Source organism: Medicago truncatula, chromosome 5, assembly GCF_003473485.1.
Source record: "Medicago truncatula cultivar Jemalong A17 chromosome 5, MtrunA17r5.0-ANR, whole genome shotgun sequence".
NCBI lineage: Eukaryota > Viridiplantae > Streptophyta > Magnoliopsida > Fabales > Fabaceae > Medicago > Medicago truncatula.
The window spans coordinates 36,534,776-36,556,913 of NC_053046.1; the positions used below are offsets into that span (position 1 = coordinate 36,534,776).

General features: G+C 33.2%; 2 protein-coding genes across 2 annotated transcripts; both read left to right on the plus strand.

Annotated features, from left to right (window-relative positions):
- Positions 1 to 8,166: 8,166 nt before the first annotated feature.
- On the plus strand, positions 8,167 to 11,240 carry LOC11411216 (uncharacterized). The gene is made up of 5 exons (XM_003616554.3): positions 8,167 to 8,422; positions 8,525 to 8,623; positions 8,731 to 8,823; positions 10,000 to 10,195; positions 10,739 to 11,240. The coding sequence occupies exons 1-5, from the start codon at positions 8,390 to 8,392 to the stop codon at positions 10,993 to 10,995; spliced, it is 678 nt and encodes a 225-aa protein (XP_003616602.1). The 5' UTR covers positions 8,167 to 8,389; the 3' UTR covers positions 10,996 to 11,240.
- Positions 11,241 to 13,364: 2,124 nt separating this feature from the next.
- On the plus strand, positions 13,365 to 21,983 carry LOC11416903 (probable zinc metalloprotease EGY2, chloroplastic). Its single transcript, XM_003616555.4, has 11 exons — positions 13,365 to 13,729; positions 15,250 to 15,381; positions 17,712 to 17,762; positions 17,873 to 17,983; positions 18,069 to 18,143; positions 18,241 to 18,346; positions 18,452 to 18,545; positions 18,922 to 19,075; positions 19,450 to 19,657; positions 19,820 to 19,980; positions 21,402 to 21,983. Exons 1-11 carry the CDS (start codon positions 13,526 to 13,528, stop codon positions 21,648 to 21,650), a joined length of 1,545 nt encoding a protein of 514 aa, XP_003616603.2. The 5' UTR covers positions 13,365 to 13,525; the 3' UTR covers positions 21,651 to 21,983.
- The last annotated feature ends 155 nt before the right edge of the window (positions 21,984 to 22,138 follow it).

Consider the following 22,138-nt stretch of genomic DNA (forward strand, 5'->3'; position numbering starts at 1 on the left):
ATGAGAGCTTAGACCATTACTAGACTGAAGCCCATCAGCTGTTTCATCCTTTTTTTACAACCCATCAGCCTTTCCTTTTCACACTCCCACTCATCAGTTTTATTTTGACCCCCAACATTTCATTAGCCAAAACGCAAAACTTACACGTAAAATGTAAGTCGTTGAAGCAAAATGTAAAACACAAAATATCCACTCCTCTCCATATATAAATCTGTTTTTCATTTTGAGGATGCTTTTTGGTGTTTCAAATTGAAGCTAATTTGAATTTGTATTTAAATTTCATAATATAATATGACATTCATCATGGGTGAAAATTTCATATTTGGGCATGAGGAGAGTGTATTTTATACGATTATGGATTTATGGTGACGAATAATGATGAAACTCTTTGAGAAATTTTGAAGGTAGTAAATCAATTGAATTATCTAATCAGATAATGAAACTTATATAAAGTTTGATATGTCTACTATCATTTTAATTACCTAACTTTGTTGGGTTTGATTCGGCCCGCACAATTATTATTTTCATTAATAATACATAGGACAAAATGCAATTGACACACGATGTTTTAGAGTGTTAGCATATTTGGAATTTCAAAATATCGTATTATTAGTGACCGCCGTGATTAATGCATATCACCTTTTTAAAAAAATTGATTAATGCATATTTCATTCACCGCTTACAAAAATAATAACTGATCTATCATGTAATGGGGGTTTTTCTCAAATTTGGCCTAAGACCCCTAAAATGTTAGGAACGACCCTGCATATCCATGACTAAATAAGTCTTTTAGCAAGTATAATCCAACGTGGTCTAAAAATTGACCTCGAGACTTTTATATTATCATATATAGCAAATCAAACAATAATTGAAAATTGTCTTCACAACATCTTGAATATCCATGGTGATTGTGACGGTGATAACCCAAAAACTATTTCTACCACAAAGAAAAACACATGTGAAAAGATGAAAATAGTTTTTGTAAGTTTTTTAAATGCAATGTGATTGTGGATAATCATTTCTTGAAATTCCAAATTCCAATGCAGTTATAATGAATCACTAAATCATAAAATATTGAATTGTCCGACACTATTTTATTATATTTCATTGAATACGGGTGAAGAAAAAATCAAAATCAAAATCAAAAGAAGAATGAACATGATTAAAAATGGTAAAACCCTTGGGCTATGAAAAGGCACCATATATTATGTTGTAAATCACTTGAATGGATAGAAAGGTAAAATTAACCTTTTAGTATAATAGATCTTGCAGTATGTACTCATAATTATCTTTTATCATGGTCTATGATATAGTAGTAATAAAAAAGAGTGCTTAATGAAGACTGAAACTGAAACACTAATTAAGCAGTTAAAGCTTCACTGACACACGTGTTATTGGACCCGTAGAATTAAGAGATGAAGTCTAGGGTTTAGGGTTTAGTTCATGTTTAAGCCAAACCCATATAATATTGTCAAATATAAAGAATAGTAGCAACTAACTTCCAAAAAGAGTATCAATTTTTTTGAAGTAACTAATGGGGTCTTGCAAGTTGCCAACAGTGTCAAAAAATTAAGATCGTAAAATTACCTTAAAAAGAATATAGATCACATTCCAAGAATAAGGGTCTTGCTTCAAGCACATGATGAGCACATTTTTTCACATAACCACATTCTACTGCAACAAAATATGGAAACATTAGTTGCTAAAATGAAGACACTAAAAGGAAGATACTAATTCTACATGTTTTAACATCGGGCAATAAAATGAAGATACTAATTCTACATGTTTCAGGCATCTTTAGATGTTAAAACATGTCATTACACAAAAAATTAGACTTTTTCAACTGAGGACGAATTTATTATGAATTTTTATTTTCCATAATTATGAATTTTTTAAAAAATTCATAATTAATTCGTATCTCATTTAAAAACCCCAAAATTTTATGGTGAACGTTCTTATGATGTTCTAACCTTATTTGTAATGTTTGCAAAGCAATAACACTCTCTCATACTCAAAAACGTCACAAAGAAGGCAACATTGTACGTTGTTCTTCCTTATTTGTAATTTTGGATTTTGACGAGGGAGTCCCTTCTAAGGGATTCTTGTTCCTTGATTTTTTTATGATTTTTTTTTTTTTATGATTTTATTGGAAAGTTACAAAGAAAGTGACACGAATAACCGATAACTTTTTTCATCTAAATATGTGCACTTTCAAGATTTGAAACACAAGAAACGCATTGGATCATTGAGTCAGAATTGTTGATACGGTCTTTAAACTGTTTATAATTGTCACAAAACAAACTAAGTCTTTGTTTTGATACATATTATATAATCCAAATATATTTTTCCCTTTATTTTCGGCACAAGAGTGGATGTTCGGATTTTATAATCTGAAAAAAAAAATAAGCATTTCAAATTCTATAATCCAGACGCACCCTATACATGCTTCGGAGTATGGCGCCTATGTATAGGGGAAAATCTCATTTTGAGTTATAAAACTCAAGGGCATATTTAAATTTTTTGAGGACGCGAGAAAAATTAGTAAGGTGGAAAAAAAAAGATTTCCCCACAAAAGTCAGCAAGTTGGGATGACAGAAGCCAACATATGCTTTACATTATTTTTTTCTTAACTATGATTTTCAGAAAGAAAAAAAAAAGTTTAATTTATTAGTGAAATACATGTTTTTGATCTTTTTTTTTTTGGTTCGAGCTCCTCTATTATCTTTGAAACGAGGTAAATATAAATAGGTCAGGTGAAACTCTAGAAAACTCTTGAGGAAAAGCACGTTCTCTGCTAGGGTTTCTAGCAAGAGCGCCGTTCTCCAATCTCCATCAGTTTCAAGCATTAAATTTCAATTCAATAACAAACAATTGCTTTTGGTGGCTTTTGGGTTAATGTATGAATCATCCTTACGTGATTGATTCTTGATTTCCGTGCTGGATTTTGTTTGTTTGCAACATCCATCACTTTGGGTTAATCACGATATTGTTTCTTTCGTGAATTCATTGAGTTCGCTTCCTGTTTCTATTGTGCACATTCATTTGTTTCTTGTAATTCACCGCGACTGGTTCTTCAAATTGGGGTCGTGCAACCGTGTTAATGCCTCTATGCATTACAAAGGTTGAACCACGTATGTATCAATACTAGAACCGGTCTGGTGTATCACAATTATCCCACACATGGCATCCGCGTGCCAATGGCCATGTGTGTCTGAAGCTGCACCTTCTTCAGCCATGGTGCGCAATCTGTAGCAACGGTGCAACCTGTTTCAGCACCTGTAAAGACCTTTGCAACAGCTCTTGCGGGGACTACGGTTACGGATGACAAACCTTTTCCTTCTCCTTGCATCAAAGCCGATGCTTTAAGCATCAAGATTTGCCAAGATGAATACAGTAAGGGACTGGAAGATTGTAGAAAGGCGTTAAGGGCTCGCTTGACTCTTAATAAAGGGGACAAGCCTTACTCTGCACGTGATCTCAGTGTTAAAATTGGGAAAATTTGGAGAACAGCGGCAGGTTGGAAAATGGTGCCTCTCGGTAAGGGGTATTATGACTTTCATTTCGAATCGGCGGAGGATTTAAAGAAAATATGGGCAGTAGGAACGGTTAATCTAAAGCCTGGTTTGTTGAGATTTTCACAATGGACTAAAGACTTTAAATTTCAGGCGCAGAAACAGACTCATGTCTCAATTTGGATACGTTTGGTGGAGTTACCGCAAGAGTATTGGCGGGAGAGAACCTTGAAGGAAATTGCAAGTGCCGTTGGTACACCTATTGATATTGATGGACCAACTAGAAATCGTATCTTTGGTCATTATGCTCGCATTTTGGTGGACATTGACTTATCGAAGAAAGCATATGATGAGGTTCTTGTGGAACGTGACGGTTTTGCGTTCATGGTGGAAATACAATACGAGCGGAGACCTTTGTTTTGCCATCAATGCTACTCCATTGGTCATAACATCACTACTTGTAGATGGATAAATCCGCAAGCCGCCAAAGAGAAGGTGAATCGTGGGAAACAACCAGTAAAAGAACCTGTTGTTGCGCCCCCTAAAGTACCGCATGGGGGTGCATCTACTTCGGCCGTTGGAGAGAATGGCTCGTGGATTCCGATTGCTGTTAATTCTACAGTTACCACAACTTCCAGGACGATGGTCCAAGCTCCTCAGACAACATAGGCTGCATCAATTCCGGTATGCACACTTACTCAATCAATTCCGGTTTCATTACCTGCAGTGCCTGTTTCAGACATACCATCAAACTCATTCAGTTTGCCGCTTCATAATGTTTTTGACCGTATTGAACGTCTTTCGACTGATGATTTAGCTATAAATATGCCTGTGTTGGAGAAGGTTGTTTCCCTTGTAGCGCACGATGACGTGCAACCCGTAGAAGTGGTAAGGTCTCATCAGACATCACGAGAGGTGTTGGAGAACCACACGGTGTCTGAACCGCTTCAGGATGGTGTGGAACATGATCATGTGAGGCTAAGGGAGCTGGTGGAGAGTCCCAAGGGTGCTCGTGAGAGTGTTGCATGATCATCCCATGTTGAGCATGTAGACATGCATGAGGTGTCTGCCGATTACCAAGAACACCACGATATTTCTCTCATTGCTCCTCCAGTTGTTACATCTGAGAATTCTGACGGGTTGCTGGATGGTACAGATGAGGTTCTTGCTGGTTCACAAGCAATGAAAACACCTATGGTCACTGAAGCATCAAGTGTAGTTGATGGGGGTATGCCCTCGGCAAAGGAACATAATGTGGTCATCTTGCAAAGACAAGAGGTTCATCCTAGCAAGAATATCCAGCATGGTTTAGATTTGTGAGAAAGAGTACGTGAATATGATGCAAGATCAGCAGCTGAAGCAGCTAAAGCACCTGATGGCTTCATGCCTGTTCTTACACGAAATCAGAAACAAAAACTTAAGGTACAACACGTTTTATCCAAGCAGCCTTCCAAGTCCCGTGCACGGGATGACACTAACCCGCATGCCCAATGAATTTTCTCTATTGGAATATTAGAGGTATCGGTAACTCTGATGCTCGAATTGCTTTAAAAAAAATTTATATGTCTCACAAACCTATCCTTACATTTATTGCGGAGCCAAAGATTAATTTTGTTAATATTCCTGCTTGGTATTGGCCGACAATTGGTGTTTCTAAACATTGCATTAATAATAGAGGATTCTTATTGCCTACTCTATGGGCTCTTTGTCCATAGTTGGTGAGATTTGGGTTGACACTCTTCCAGATGAGGTGAAGATTGATTTTTATAGGGGCAATTGTGGGCTACCCAATTATAGATTCCCTTAATCTACTTTTGGGTTGTTTATTTGTATTTTTCTTTTTCTGTTTTCTGCTGTTTTTTTTTTTTTTTGTGGGTTTTGGTATAGTCCCCCCACCTTTTTGTATGTAACTTTTCCCCCTTTTTTTAATAAATTTTTCGAGTTTGGCGGCATAGGATGGAGGTATCTCGGGGTGCCAACTAGTTGGGATGTCGATGATGACTCTTGATGCCTGTCCTCTCTCCTTGCTTACCAAAAAAAAAAAAAAAGGTCAAATGCATTTAAATGTTCTTTAAGTTTTTCGTTTTTCTCAAAGTGGACTTTTAAATTTTAAAAGTCCCAAACAAATCCTTTAAGTTTCAAAAGTCCCAATCAAGTCCTTTTAGTTTTTGAATCGTTTCAAACAAATCCTTTTAAAAGATGATGGTGATGATTCAGTTGATAGCAACAAAGAGCATTATCCACCATTTGTCATGCCTAAAAAGATGACTAATTTTAAGTGGGTGTTAGGAGCCAGATTTGATACCAAAGATGAGTTCAAGGAAGCAATTATCAACTATGCTATCTACAATGAGACTTGTTTGAAACGATTCAAAAACTAAAAGGACTTATTTGAAACTTTTGAAACTTAAAGGACCACTTTGGGAAAAATGAAAAACTTAAAGGACCTTTAGATGCATTTGACCATATAAATACTTTCATCGTTGAACTTTTAAATTTTAAAATCTTCCTTATCTTAGATTGAAGGCAGCATTCCCTCACCTTAATTTTTTTTTAAATCGAAACACATTTTTTGTCTCAAAGGTAGGTAACAAATTGTTGAACAAGAATACAATCTCCAATGACCGAAACTACTCATTTACCACTTGCAACATTTTTTTTTTTTTTCTGCATGTATATTTTGGAGCTTCATGTTTTTCTTATTTCTTTCGACAACATTATGATTTTTATTTTTTCAACTAAGGTGAAATTTATCTTATAAATCATTAAAAAATTTCAATGGTAAAGATATGAGAATGTTAACTAAATTCTAAAGTGATAGTTCGATCAATATCATTTAAAAAAGAGTTTAATAAACATTCCCTAAAAAATAGAGTTAAACAAGCATATTGGCAATGGCCCCGTGCAAGTCCATACAAAGCTATGTCTATGCAGAGCTAAGTCGTACTTTAAATGAGCCCCCTCATCAGTAGGCAGTGAAATTAGACCTTCAAATTAATCAATCCTTAAATCGGATATTAAATATTAAAAACAGGTATATTGTAAATATAAAATTGTTTTAAACCAATCTTCCTACAAATTCTCTATTTTCCCATATCATATCACAAAGACATAATTGCATATCTACATGAATGTAATGATGTGACAAAATAATAATTTTCTATTTGATATTAATGTAAGATTTGAAATTACCTAGCCTTTAAATCCTTTAAAAAACGTGGTCCATAAAAATAATTAAATATTTTTATTAGATAAAATGCACCTTACAAGTGATTAACGCAGCATAAGAATAAACTTTTGACAATTTAAATAGTAATTTCTTTTCTTTCAAAAAGAAGTAAATTTTTTGAAAAGGAAAAATTATTAATCCTATCTACCAAGAGGTTAACTCCTTCAATAAAATAGCAATTAGACGTGAATCTTTATTCTTAATTTTTTTTTTTTATCATAAGATGTGAATTTGAATGCACAAAAAGGAACAATTGAATCATCAATCGACTCCATGGTGGTCATATTCTTAAAGAATAGTATATAGTCACGATAAGTTGGTTAAAATTTATAGCAGTTCTTGAAAAATAAGATATTTGTTATCTCGTAACACATTCTCTCAACCAACATAGATTGATAGTATTTTGCAACTTTATCACTCCATACAGTGCATTGAATTTTGCTCCCAAGAATATTAGAAACAACAAAAGTCAACAAATATTGTGAATGCCTATGCATACAAATGTTCTAAAAACAATAATAAAACATAATAAATAAAAATCGTAAAGATTAATTATCATATAAAAATAATTTTAAATAATGTAAAATTATGTTAGTTTGTAAAAGTTAATAAAGAAAAAGAGCTGATGCATAACTTTTCATCCATGAAAATTATATCGATTAAATCAATCTGTTCTTGATCTTTGAAGTTAGGCATTCTCCACATTCTAATGATCTTAATCCCGAATCTCCATGCCTTGTTTTTATTATTGATGGTCATGCTATCAACGAGGTCAGATTTTGTAACCATAATTTATGGAAAAGAAAAATTAAAAAGAGAATGATGGAATTCATGATTTGGTTAGTTAGGAATTAAAATTGAATGAAGGTATTGTAAGTGTGCGTGTAAACATCATTTGAAGTTTTTAAGATGTTGTTTGAAAAGTTGTCTTCAAAATTAAATTGTATGTAAAAGAAATAATAGAATTGATGTTTGCCAAATATGAAGACGGAAAAACGTTAGATCAAAAGAAAGTTTGGGTTTCTGTTTGTGCTACTAAAAGATAATACAATAGCTAACCGAAGCCTTTTTTTTTTTTCCTCAAAAAGAAAAACTAATTAAATAAAAAATTAGGAATATTATATAAAGCTTGTTGATATATTTCTGCTCCATAAAATATTAAGAATTTAATAAAAAAATTAAATAAAATATTTGGTGGATAAGATCAAAAGTTTGTTGAGATATTTACATCAAATAAAATAGTAATTTTAAAAAATAGTAAAAATATTAAGAATAAACATAGGAGTAAATCCATAACATAGAAAAAATATTTATTTTATACATATACTATATATACTATTGATTTTTTTGAAATTCTTAAAGGAGTATCAGATATTAGCATGACCCTTTAAATAAAAATGTTGACCAGTAATGTGAACTTGCCGTTTTTGTATAGAAACTATTTTTTTTCCTTTTCGTACGTTATTCTTCTTTATTTGTAATGTTTGCAGAGCTATAACACTATCTCAGACTCAGAAACGTTACAAAGAAGGTATCATCACACAAAAACTCAAAAACAAACAACATCAAAATTTGTTCCTCTCTCTTTCTCTCTCCAATTTCTTTTTCATTTTTCATTTCCTTTACCTGAAAGAACAAATCAACAACAATGGCACCAAGAAGAAGACAACCCAGAAGACAGGTCTTTCATTTTTTCCTATCTCAAACACAATGTTGTTTTTTCATTTTTTTTTTTTATGTTTTTTTTTTCTTCATGTCTTTATGTCATTTTTCCTTAAACTAGACGGTTGGTAACACAAGAATGGATGCTGCTTTGGATGCAATGAGACAGCTTGGATTTGAGGAAAAGATTATCAGAGACACGGTTGAGGAGCTTCTTGATGTTAGTTTTCTTTTCTTCAAATACTTTGAACAAAAAAAAAAAAGTTTTGATTTTTCCATTGTTTAGCTTTACTTTGAAAAAAGTTTTGATTTTTCTTTGTTTTTCAGGTTTATGAAGGAAATCAAGGTTGGCCCTTTATTGAAGAGGGCTCTTACAAGCTGCTGATTGAAACCATTCTTTGCAATTGTGATGAAAACAAGGTAAAATGGAGCAATTTTACACTTATTTATTATTTTTTGATTCACAATTTTCTTCAAGTTCTCATGATATTCATTACAAGTACTCTTAAATTCCCATAATGTTCATTAATACTTTTAATTATTAGTGGCAATTACTCATTTGTTTTCAATGTGAGACACTTAGTAAACATAAAATTTTGTAATGGTATAAATGGAAGTGATTGTGTAATTATACATTGATTTTCTAACCAAACTGAAGTTTTGAGACAAAAACTAAAAATATAGGACCAAATATCAGGAAGTAACAGAGAGAGTATATTTCTGTAGTTTATAATTAAACAGGAAACAAGAATAGTTTAGGAACCAATTTAGTGCAAGTTTAGATTGGGGGTGAAATTGTCAAAATCACCGTGTGGCACTGCAGTTTTGCCGAAAGCTACACTTTGTAGTTTCAACAAAATCACTATGGCACTGTGATTTTGACAATATGTTTAACACGGATCTTCTTTGTACACTTTGCTCGTATTTATTTTGTTTGTTCTGTTTATACATTGATCTTATTTTGAGCATTTGGTTAGTGACTTCATTGCAATGCTTGCTCCTTTGTAATGTGTGGCCAAGTTTTGGTCACTATCCTTAAGAAAGTATGGAGAAAAAGAAATATTATAGGTTTCTTGAGATTATGTATTTACTAAAAGTTACTAGCATTCAACACTCGTAAGGGAAAATTTGCTTATATACGTAATATTTTCACTGCCTTTAGAATTTTGATTCTAATCCTTTTTTTCCTGTTTCCTTTGATTGTGTATCCTCCTTCTTAGTAATTGTTCATGCAGTAAAATTCCAACCTAGTGAAAGTGTAAAACCTTTCACATTTGGTTTTTTATTTCAACTGATTAATTAGATTAACACTTAAATGAATACTGTTAAATATTTCATTTGAATGAACATTGTCGAGGCTTTCACTTGGACAACATGCTACTAGGAATCTATGTAGCACCGACACTTTGTAATAACATTCTATCACTGATTTTTCAAATTTTTGCCGGCGTCTAGACATTGAGTTTATGCATCAGTGTTGATGTTGTGTCTGTGTCAGTGGCTCATAGCTCGACATTGAGTCAACATAGATTGTTATACAGATGGTACATTTTATGATTTTGAACTAATAACAAGAAAAATGATAATCCTTTGCAGGATGATGCAAGACAGGATGGTGTTGGTGAGACATCATCAGCTGCCACTCCCGCAACCGGGATTACTGAAGTTGGCTCCTCTTATCTTGTGCCTCAAGACTATGTAACGCGGGGTAATGATGATTTGGACTCTGCATCTCAAACCAATGATCACGATCATGATTTTGCTCCAATTGGCAATGTAGAAGAAGACGCTGGTAATTTAATCCTACCCTCCTTTAGGTCCTTTCATTTGAATATGTTTGCATTTCTCTTCAATGTTAGAAAGATTAGAAGGTTCCTAAATATAAGTTCCTTAATGAAGGTAAAAAAAAGAGTTCCTAAATGAAGGTTAGGCAATAGTTAGGTTTAGGGCAGGTCATGTGAGGCCTAAATGAAATTTTGAAAGAGTTAATTTTTTTTGGTCAAGTATTTTGGTACATCGTTCTCTAAATTTACAAGATACATTTATGGATTTGGATTGATTGCATCCACCAAATCACACATATCGTTGATAAGAACTATTTGATTAAGATCAGATACTCATGTTTTAACTTTGTATTTTGGATATGATTTAACAAAGTTTGTATGTAAACCATTCGATCTTAATCTGAAAATCAAGATCACGTGACTATGTCAGATGTGTGATTTTTTAACTAATTTAATTGCTCTGTTGAAAAGATGTTTAGGTTTCCTAAAGAGCTAGGAAAAGTCAAAAAATTATTATTATTATTATTTGTTAATGGTTGAAATGTTTGTAGGTGTTAAGAATACAACTGTCAGAGAAAGCAATCATGAAACATTTGTGAGCAATGTTGAAGCCACTACTGACAAGCTTCCACAAAGTAGGTACAGACCTTGCTATGGATGGATTAGCAGTGATGATGACGATGTGGACCTCATATACTTTCAACCTCCACCATTACCTAAACACATAGAGGAGTTGATCGGGACGAGTTTAGCTCATGAAGGACCAAAGCGCAAGAGTAGATGGGATGAAAAACCAGATGATATGTGAATGCTGTATTTGTTATGACCGTATACCCTAGCCCTTGTTTGTTTTATGTTCTTAATATATGTATGTTATGGATGATAGGGAGCATTATTTTGTTCATGAGACTTTAGAGATGGATATTAAGTTGATCATGACAAGTTTTTTTTGCTCCTTGGAGATTTATATTGCTGAAAGTTATCTGAACCATGATTCCTTGAATTACAAGGCATCACCAATAAATAGTAACAAGTTATTCATGATTTTGACAATTTATGTTTTAGAAGGAAATTACTGATCTGATAAGTGTTTGGATCTTCTGCAGCTGTTTTATGGTGCAAAAACTGTATTAAATCTAACTGATCTCATATATGCTACACTGTAGAACAGTTGTGGAAGATCCTAACCTGTTTTTGATAATTATTGTCTTAACTATTCTATAACATATAGTAAATACATCAATTATATGCTTAGAATTAAAGTGCAATAGAATCATGAGAGAGGTAGAGAATAAAAAAGGAGGAAAATGTTAATGTGGATAGGAGTTGGTACAATACAGAAAGTGTTTTATGAAGTGGCTAAAAATGCATGTCTTTTATTAAGTTATCGCATGTTTGATTAAAAATGAAAGAGAGATATTATTACCACAAAAACATTTAAGAGATGTGTGGCATTTTAAAGAGGATAAATTTTGTCACAAAATTTAGTTCAATTGGTTATATCGATATATTATATTGTACATCTTCGTCCGCATTTAAACTTCATGTCTGATCGAGTTTGTATGGTGCTTACCATTTCATTTAAGACAAGAGAAAAAAAGAATTTGCAGGCTCTTGAAAGACTATGAAGTTTTTTCTTCTTCCGAGTTCAATCAAAATTGAAAGATGGAAGAAATGACTCTTAAAATTGGATTTAGATTTTCTTTTTGTGTGTTAATCCTCCGATTTTTGGATAATAGACCATTGATAATATGAAGTTTGACTTAGAGAGAAGTAAAATTTGTTCAATGATTATTTTAGTTTGGAATTAAACTCAATTTTTTTTGAATGATTTGTTTTTATTGAAGTCATCAAACTATCTTAAAATCTTGACATACAAGACTTGTATACAATTTCAATAATAAATTTGCGTTTGTTTCAATTATAATCGTAGATTTTCGGGAATAAAAAGATAGAATATACATGTCTATGTTTGTTACAAGTTTACTAAATTGTATTTTGGGTATAAAATGTTTTTGGGAATAGAAAATTTTCCCAAAGAAAAGGGTGGGAATAAAGTTCCCATGAAGATGAGAATAAATTCACATGTAATTACCTATTATAATTCATATTTTTATGGTTCCCGGGAATATTATAATGTTAAAAAAACATTTTTTTTTTCTGTATACCTTAAAATAAAATTCTCATCTTTATGTTCCAATGAATGTTATTCTTAAGAATAAATTTGATAAACTTAAAATCACACAATTTTAAAATGTCTCCTAAAATGTTATAGAGATTCTTAATTCAAACAAAAAAAACTAACAAAAAGCCAAATTATAAAATTATTTATTAAAGAGGGCAATCTAAAATTAAACCTTCATTGAATTCATAGGTTTTTTTAGTCGTGCAATTCAATTCATTAGTTTGGTTTCTTATAGAAAGTAAGTAAAGGAATGGTTTGAAGCGATTTGGTTGATATGTATCTGATTATTTTGGAAGCATTGTAATTATGTAGTTTTGGGTAATCAAGATAGCTTAATACATACATCTTTAGACAATGTTTAATTTCTTGTATAGTTTTGGATCAAGTTCAACTTTAATGATTTTTCATTTGATTTTTTCCGGTGTAGGAATTAATAATGTACACTTTATTACCGGTAATTTACAATTGAAGTTTAGAAGTTTGCATCCCTTGAACTAGGATCCTGCCTCGTCACGATGTTTAATGAACACTTTTCAAAATTTATTTATAGTTAGGTCTTACCAAGCCAGTGCCTTCATGACAATGATTAAAGAATCTATAAATAGAAAATTTATTTTGAAAATATAAGTTTTGGTTTTTATTATGTAATACTATCTTCGGTCCTATTTATAAGAAACAATTGCGATTAGATACATCAATTACTCAATGAATCTAAAAAGTCAATTATTTTTTATAAATTGGACGGGAGGAGTAACTTTTTAGAATTATTTGTTTTGATTAGTTAACCAATGTTCCAACGGGATTGGTTAGAATTTCCTTTATAGTTTAGTTTGCAGATAAAAAAGCGCTAATCTAAATCTATATAAGTTCTTCTATTGGTCCTCATAACTTCGTCATCTCCATTTGTCCTAATCACAGTCCTAGGAAAATATCTTTACGCGCGTATTTTATTTATTTAATTATTTTAATCAAAATAAAAAATAAAAAATAAAAAATAACGGATAATTGGTTATCGTTGCCTCGCGTCACTTCGTTCCTACCTCTACTTCTTCTTCTTCTTCTTCACTTCACCATTTTCTCATATTCTCATTCCTTTTAATGGCGTTAGGGTTTCATTCTTCTTAGATTCATTCTCTTCACCAAATCGAAAACCATGAATCTCTCACTACCATCACCTTCCACTTTCCGCGTCGTTCCTCTCTCCCACTGCACTTCTTGCTTTCAATTCAATCTTCGTTTTCATCCTTCTAACCGTTTTCACAATTCGTGTTCGAGTTCGTTGAAGTTTAATCCTCCTACCGTAAGAAGAAGACGGATTGCTTGTAGTGTTAATGAATCTGATGGTGATAACGACGAGGTACTTTTTCAGTTTCAGTTTCAGTTTTTGCATTCATTGTTGAAGTGAAGTTTTATACACTAAGTAAGGATTGATTATTTTGATTTGAATTGAAGTTTGTGAAAATTGTGCGAAATTCATTGCATGTCGATTCTTTGGTATAGCATGGATATTTGATTACAAACACCGGACACGACACTGACACATCCACACCGATAAATTTTTAGAAAATGAATTCAATGTAATCACAAGTGTCAATGTCATTCAATCAGTGTGCACCAGAGATTACAAGACTACTTGGATTAAGTTGTGTTATTTAAGTGATTAACACAATCATGAAAAAAAATACACATAGACAAATTAGCCTGGTGATGAGACTCACATTTAAGTGTGCAAAAATGGATAATCTGGGTTTCAAACCCTTGCCCCTGCGTATCAACGTACTTGCAGCTACCAACTGAGTTGTATTACAGAACATCATCAATGTAATTTTGTTAAGGCTTAAATATGAATTTAGTTCTTGTAATTATAACATTTTTTTGGTTTTAGTCTCGATAAGTTTTTTGTTTGGGTTCAGTCACTGCAAATTCAGAGATTGTTGCTTCCCTGACATCAACATATTGGGCAATGTGGCATGATTTTATTGAGCTATGTATGCTGTCAAGGACTAAAAGTAACAATTTTTTAACTTGCAGGCGTGAATCTAAACAGAAAAAGTTATATGGACTAAAAAGTAAAACCAAAAAACTCTATAATTGGAGGGACTAAAATCATAGTTAATCCTTTTATTAACCACAAATTTGGAGGCGATCAACCACAAATTTTCAGGTGTTCAAATCTACATGTAGTTAAACACTTGACAATTGTGGTTAATGAAGTTATTAATGAGTTTCGAAACAATGTATATTCTTTAACAATATATTGGAATCACGTTAACCACATAGAAAGTTGTTGCAAAAGTTGTCTAAAATGATTTGTTAAAGAATTATTTCTCATTTGGATTTTGGTGTGATACAACTCATTTGATGAAACTGCTTTTACAACTTGAAGAATTTAAGATTCCAGGTCCCAAATGATGTTGTGAAGGGAGTATAAATTAAAGAATAATGACATCTTAAGTTGGATATGGGTTGTGGGTAATGCACGAAAGAAAGAGTTAGAGGAAAGAAAGTGAGAGAAGTGGTAGATGATGTAATAGGAAAAGGAAACAGACACAAAGGGTGAGGAGGTATAAAAGTGATGAGAGAGAAAGGTAGTGTGAGAAAATCAGATTTGTAAATTCAATTATTTGCTTAAATTGAATATCAGAAGTGATGTTTAAGGAAAAACTTTTTATTTTTATATAGGATGTGACTATTTCAGCAAAACCAAATAGCAACATATTATTCTTAGTGGCATAGTTATCATTGTGCATGTGCATATTATTTTACATGCATCTCATCACATTCACACATCGTAGAAAAAATGGTTATCTGCTCTGCATGCTGACCTTTGTTTTTTCATATCTTTTCCTTGACAATACAATTTTTAAACTTACGTAGGAGAAAGAAGCACATAAAAATGGAGAAACACAATCTTTGGAGGATACCTCTGAGCAAAGTAACCCTCCACCTGTAGATGCAGGACAGCTAAACAAGTTTGGTGATGAAAATACAAATCAAAATGATGTGCAGGTAATGCTTGACTATTATATTCAATATGGTAAGAAATACCTATGTCAACAAAGTTTTTGTATTACTGTTTCATTTTTTTCTTTTGTTTAATGTCTTGTTGAAGCACTTCCAAAAGCGCTATTGCTCATGGGAAAAATAATTACTATGTTCCTGGAATTATTATTTTGATTCTGAGAAGCTCACATTGTGTAGAAGGAGATGAATTTTCGTAGAGTTTAGGTTTTGAAAATGTTAAAAGTAATTAATGTCCACCTATTCATTGTTGGAGAATGCCACACCCCACCACTATAAAGCGGGGCTCTATGAAGAGTTAAAGCATCTACATTAAGTCATCGAGTCAAGAAACCAAGTATGGGTGATCACCTACAGTGAAAGTATCTATACTCTATAGTTTGTGATTGTTTATAATTTCTTTTCACCCTTGAGTTGGGCACTCAAGTTTGAATGGTAACACAACTTGGGGTGGGTTTTCAAGTTTCTATAGAGCTTGTAATCTTATTTGAGATATTGAATAGTTTGTTGGAGTGTTTCCATGGACACAATAAATAGCTGTCAAATCAAGTAAACTTTTGTCTGCTCTAGACTTTCTTTGTGGTGTGTTTTGCATGTGTTTCCCAATAGTGGTATCAAAGTCTTGGTTTAGAAAACATTTGTTTGAGATCCTATTATTCTACGATAAATAAAGATGACGACAACTCTCAAACAAATGTGGTTAGAACTATTAAATTACAGAGGTGATTGTTAAACCAGAATTGGTGATCGGTTCTACTTCCCCAATGCACATTTGCCAAGATTGAGGATATTCGACACCTTAAAGACTAATGGCATGTTTGGGGATTTCAAGTTAGGAAATGGTAACATAATCGATGTTGAAGGCATTGAGAGTGTGATACTAAAGTTCCACGATGCTGCAGTTCATATGTCCCAGGATGCAAGGTTGTTGATGCCAACATCGTCTCTTTGGAGAGATGAAATCACTTGAGTAGAAGTTCGATGGTCCAAAGTCGCTTTGCAAGGTGTATAGTACATAAGGAAGTGCATGGTCCTACAAGTGAATAAAACGAGAAGAAAAATATTTAGAAGGGAAAACTTTGTTAAGGGAATGCAGTAATAGCAATTTTGTATAATATATAGTAAACTTTTCTGACGAAAGGAAGATTGGAAATTTTAATTGAGGGTGGAATTGTTACGAAAACCGATTTGAAATTTCTAACATAAATTCAAGCGAGTGATTCCAATGCATAATAAATTGCTATGCTTTTGGGGTTATTATTTTGACTATTCAAATTGAGAAACATAAATTCTAGTGAGTGGGGTTATTATTTTGACTATTCAAATTGAGAAATATAAACTCTAGTGAGTGATTTCTGATACTCATCCATCTTTGGAAGTTCAAAATTTTCAACGGTGTTGAAAATGTGAAAAGTAAATAATGCCACTTATTCATTGGCTGTAAAGTTCACAACCCGCCACTATATAAAGGGTCATGTGAAGTGTGAAATAATCTAAATTCTAGAGAAATGAGCATGTGTGAGTGGTCATGTATTAGGAGTGTCTCTTGTTAGTCCGTGTTTATTATTCCTTGTAATTCTTGAGTAGGGTATACGAATTTTTGGGGTGGTACACATAGTGGAGAGGGTTTCATATTTTCTATTGAACTTTTTTTTTTTTGAAGGAATTTTCTATTGAACTTGTAATCTTATTTGAGATGACGAATATTTGGTTGGACTGTTGCCATGGACGTGGGTAAAAGTGTCGATCCACAATTTTTTTTGTGTTATATCACTTTTTTGTAGTGTGTTTTGTGTGTGTTCCCTTCTTTGTTGTGCAGATTTTTTTTCTATCATTTTCTTATATACTCATAATTCATGAAAGAAGGGTTTCCCCCTTTTCAGTTGCAATTAAGCATATTTGTTTATGTGAATTTGTACTTGTCACTTTTGTGATGACAAAGTCAAATTGCTTGATGAAAAATGCTCCTGGTTTCAGTTTCACATTGAGGATATTCATAACTGACATTGAAGATTGTCATAAATATATTCCCTAATTAGTCCATGTCTTTGTTATTTGTCTAAATTAACAGGACCTGATTTTTGTTAGTTACACTTGCAGTAGTTGATGTTGCTTACAACTTAGTATATAAGTCATCAGGTTGCTAGCCAAATTGATAAAGATTATCTCATTTGCTAATCATCATTTTCCAAAATTACAATCTTTTCCATCATGAACAGAAAAATAAAAAAAGAAAGTTGAAACTGTGTTCTTAAGAGTAAGGAGCATTATGTCCTAGTTTTCTCATCTATTGTACTTTGGGCTTGTGATCAAAACAGAATACGGATAACATAGAAGTTACCAGTGGATCACCTCTGCCAGGTGTGAAGGTGATTATATTTCATGTTCAATATTTCCTACTTTGTTAGAGGCATTCTCCCTTTTTTCATATCTCTTATGTTTTTTTTCTTTTTTTCTGTCCTTTATATGTCCCTAACAGCCTCAACAACTGGATGATGTGATAAAAATTCCCAAGGAAAAAATCGAAATCCTTAAAAATCAAGTGTTTGGCTTTGATACTTTTTTTGTAACAAGCCAAGATCCTTACGAGGTGTGTGCCTATCTTTCCTCTATTTAGTTTTGCATATGCACAAAGGTCTTGTTGCATGAAGATTGGGTCCCGATTTTTCTGCTAGGGTGGAGTGCTATTCAAGGGAAACCTGCGAGGGCAAGCTTCTAAAAGTTATGATAAGATATCAAAGAGATTGCAAGTATGCCATATTTCTGTTTCATTTCTTAAGTGTGTTTTTGAGTTTTTCCATGTTGAAATAACTTCTGAACTAGATATTTGCATAACATTTGTTATAGGATAAATTTGGAGATGAATACAGGCTTTTCCTTCTAGTCAATCCTGAGGATGATAAGCCAGTGGCCGTTGTCGTTCCAAGAACTACTTTACAACCAGAGACAACTCGTACTTACTTAACTCCTTCAAAATTGTGGATCATTGTGTTCTTTTTTATTTTTAGAAAATAGTGATGCTTATGGTTGTACTTATGCTATTACTTTTCTTTTTTAGCTGTACCTGAGTGGTTTGGTGCTGCGTCTTTTGGAATCGTCACAGTGTTTACCTTACTGCTTCGCAATGTCCCCAATTTGCAATCCGATTTATTGTGAGCATTTTTCTTGTACCTTTTCTTGTCACTTCATACTCCATTATCTCTTAGGGGAAGTGTATTGCCCTACAAAACATTGTCATGTGGTTTTGTTTTCTGTGCTGATCTGGCTATATGTGCTCATTCCTTCAAGTAAATTTTAAGGATAGTCCTAACAAATACCATGTTCGGGTACAAAATTATTGATCTTTTAGGATTTATGTTTATTTAACAGGATGTTCTCAGTAAATGCTTTAGCTATCAATAATGAAATCTGTTCCACCTTTCATAGGAATAAATCATACAACCTGTCTTTACTCTGGTTGACTAATATTTTTTCATATCATAGATGCATTTTTGAGGTTTCACCAAAATATTATTATTGATGTTCCAGATCAACTGTTGACAATCTAAATTTGTTAAAGGATGGCCTACCTGGAGCCCTTGTTACTGCACTTATTATCGGGGTACATGAACTTGGTCACTTTCTAGTTGCCCAAAACCTTGGAGTTAAGCTTGGAGTCCCGTACTTTATTCCTAGCTGGCAGGTTGTAAATACTGATCTTTTATTACCAATTGTGCGAGTGTGTCTGTTTTTTATAAATATATTTCTTCAATTAACTGACAAATATTAATCAAGTGCATCATGCTTTCCATCTAATATATATCATGTAAACTACTTAGAGTTCCTTCAATAAAATATAAACTATTCAGAGGATGCATATAATAAACTTTAGGGATGGAAATATATCTGTTTTTTCAAACCACCTAATTTAATATGTTATGGAATGCTTTCAAGATTCAAATTGACAAAATTTGGTGACATGTTCGATTTTGGTATCGGTCAATTTGTTTTGGTTGTTTATATGTACTATCTCACGTTTTACTGCAACAGAAATTTTGATGCTTAATTTGGTGGCAGATAGGCTCTTTTGGTTCAATTACAAGGATAAGAAGCATAGTATCTAATCGTGAAGATTTGCTCAAGATTGCAGCTGCTGGACCAATTGCCGGATTTGCATTGGGTTTTGTTCTTCTGCTTCTAGGTTTTGTTATACCTCCAAGTGACGGTATTGGTGTTGTTGTTGATGCTTCTGTGTTTCACGAGTCATTTCTAGCCGGCGGCATTGGTAAGCTATATGCTTCTGATAAGCGTGCAGAAATTTAAGCTTGCATTCATTTGTGGAAATCCTTACTGCATGATATATCACTGAATTTTTTTTGTATGCTGCTTCATTATTTTAGAAAATAAACATGTGGAAATCCTTACTGTTTTAGCAAAACTGTTTCAGCAAAACTGTTTCTTGGTAACGTTCTCAAGGAAGGAACTCCAATTTCTATCAACCCTCTTGTGATATGGGCTTGGGCAGGACTCCTTATCAATGCCATCAACAGTATTCCCGCTGGAGAAATTGATGGAGGGAGAATTTCTTTTGCCATATGGGGAAGAAAGGTATCACATTTAATAAGTATTATTTTGATCTTGACTCTTAGGTTTGGCCAACGGTTGTTTCATTTGAGATAAAATCGATACTTCTGATCAATTCTACTTTAACCAAAGTTTAATGATAATTTGAATTCAACGACTCAGTCATCACATTTAACAAATAATAAGTAAACATAAAAAGTGAAACATGATTTGCCGGTTTCTTTTTTGGACAGAAAGACATCTATTTTATTTCATTCTCAATAAGAGTCAAAATACGAATAGGATCATGACTGAAAACTCGAGAACAAGATTGTGATGCAGCCGCCCTAACAAGGTTATGAGCAACTCCATTGGGTTGCCTCTTTAGATACACAACATTAATATGTTGAAAAAAGAAGATATGTTATTTTTACATTTCAAAATAATAGTTCCAAATTTGGTTTCATTCACTTGAGTATGGTTAATGCCATCCACTGCCATTTTAGAATCCAATTCAAAGATGACATCATGCAATTGTAGTTCATGTATCCAGATCATTGCATGCCAAAGACCCAAGGCTTCACCTTTATGAACATCAAAAGCTTGGTATAGTTTATTGTTATTGCTTGGATAAACTTTCGATGCTCATTCCAGATGCATATACCAAAGATATGTTTCATTTTATCCAAACAGCTCTCGGATTCTGCCAAATTACAGCAGCTGTTTGCTGTCTGCCTGTGTCAAATCTACTGTCACCGTGCGCAGTTGTTCTAGCCATGTTCCAGCTTGCCAAGTCTGCTTGTGCTCGGGCCAAAATCTGGTCTGGCTGCTCCTGAATGGACTCCCAAAGCATAGCATTCGACTCCGCCATAGACTATATAGAACCATAGCCAGATTAATATGAGTGTTATTCTAAACCTGCAGCGAAAAATAAGGCTTTAAAACTGTCATGCTGTATTGCTGTCAGTTTTGGTTCCGAGGTATTCTGCAAGTCATATTTTAGCCACCATTTTTTCGCTTCAAGGGAAAGTTAAGGAAAAGAGGCCAAGTGTTCTCCTTGCTTGATTCGCAAACTGTACAGACATAAGGACACTCAACCCCTTTGTCTCTCGCTCTTGTTTTAGTTTGTAGCACATCTCTACATTCCCTCCACAAAAAGTTTTTAAATCTTGGTGGCACCTTTTCATAAGCACTCATAACTGCAAATGTCCAATTGATGGAGGCTTTCCAAATTCTTTTATCCTCTTGAGTTGCTAGTTTCCTAAATAATACTATCAGGATACTTTAATTGAGTGGAGATCCTCTTGATTATGTACTTGCATGTATACATTTCTAAAACTAATAACATTAATTAGACATTTAAACATCTAAAGTTTTATTATCGAAGCTCTCCATTTAATCATTTATATCATTGCCTTCCTTTATTTCTTTTTATGTGAAGATTCTAACTTAAGTCTATTTCACAGGCTTCAATTCGCTTCACAGGATTTTCGATTGTGTTGCTTGGACTGTCATCACTGCTTAATGATGTAGCTTTCTACTGGGTAGTTCTTATATTCTTCTTGCAAAGAGGTCCAATTTCTCCTCTTTCAGATGAAATAACTGAACCTGATGACAAGTATGTTGCTCTTGGAGTAACAGTTTTGCTCTTAGGCTTGTTAGTTTGCTTGCCATATCCTTTCCCGTTTATAGATGAAACCCTTGCAAGTTTCTAGAAACAGTGGCCACATGCATACACTCTGGCAACATCACTATGGAGTGCTAGTGCATGATTTTTTGAAACTCAGTATACGGTAGGATTTTCAATGAATCAAAACATACCCTTGGTTCATTTGCAAAACTTCAAAATTCTAGACTGCAAACGTCCCACTTTTGTAATTTATAATTCATTAACAAATGGGCGATTTTCTTTTAATGTCGAATTCCAGTTGTTCAGTGTGAAATGTTTAGTTGAAAATTTTCATCACTGGAAAAAAATATTGTATTGCTAAAATTGGCTGAATTAATGTGTATTAGAATTCTTATAATCACAAAGGAAATTGACTTTAGATGCTTGAGTTGTGCACATAATTGCCCTATTTATAGAGTTCAAGTTCACTAACTGATTGAGTAACTAACTCAATTAATTCCGCTTTCTCCTTCTTTTTTGCTATTTTGATTCGAGGGTTTTGGCCTAGTCCCCCTCTTGTACATCTTTTCCTTT

What these genes read in the sequence shown, in the direction of transcription:
- LOC11411216 (XM_003616554.3), top strand. Translation starts at nt 8,390, where the DNA reads ATGGCACCAAGAAGAAGACAACCCAGAAGACAG. An exon ending in GAAGACAACCCAGAAGACAG is followed by an intron (nt 8,423 to 8,524) that starts GTCTTTCATTTT and finishes TCCTTAAACTAG; the next exon opens with ACGGTTGGTAACACAAGAAT. An exon ending in GCAATTGTGATGAAAACAAG is followed by an intron (nt 8,824 to 9,999) that starts GTAAAATGGAGC and finishes AATCCTTTGCAG; the next exon opens with GATGATGCAAGACAGGATGG.
- LOC11416903 (XM_003616555.4), top strand. Translation starts at nt 13,526, where the DNA reads ATGAATCTCTCACTACCATCACCTTCCACTTTCCGCGTCGTTCCTCTC. An exon ending in CTGATGGTGATAACGACGAG is followed by an intron (nt 13,730 to 15,249) that starts GTACTTTTTCAG and finishes AAACTTACGTAG; the next exon opens with GAGAAAGAAGCACATAAAAA. An exon ending in CAAATCAAAATGATGTGCAG is followed by an intron (nt 15,382 to 17,711) that starts GTAATGCTTGAC and finishes TGATCAAAACAG; the next exon opens with AATACGGATAACATAGAAGT.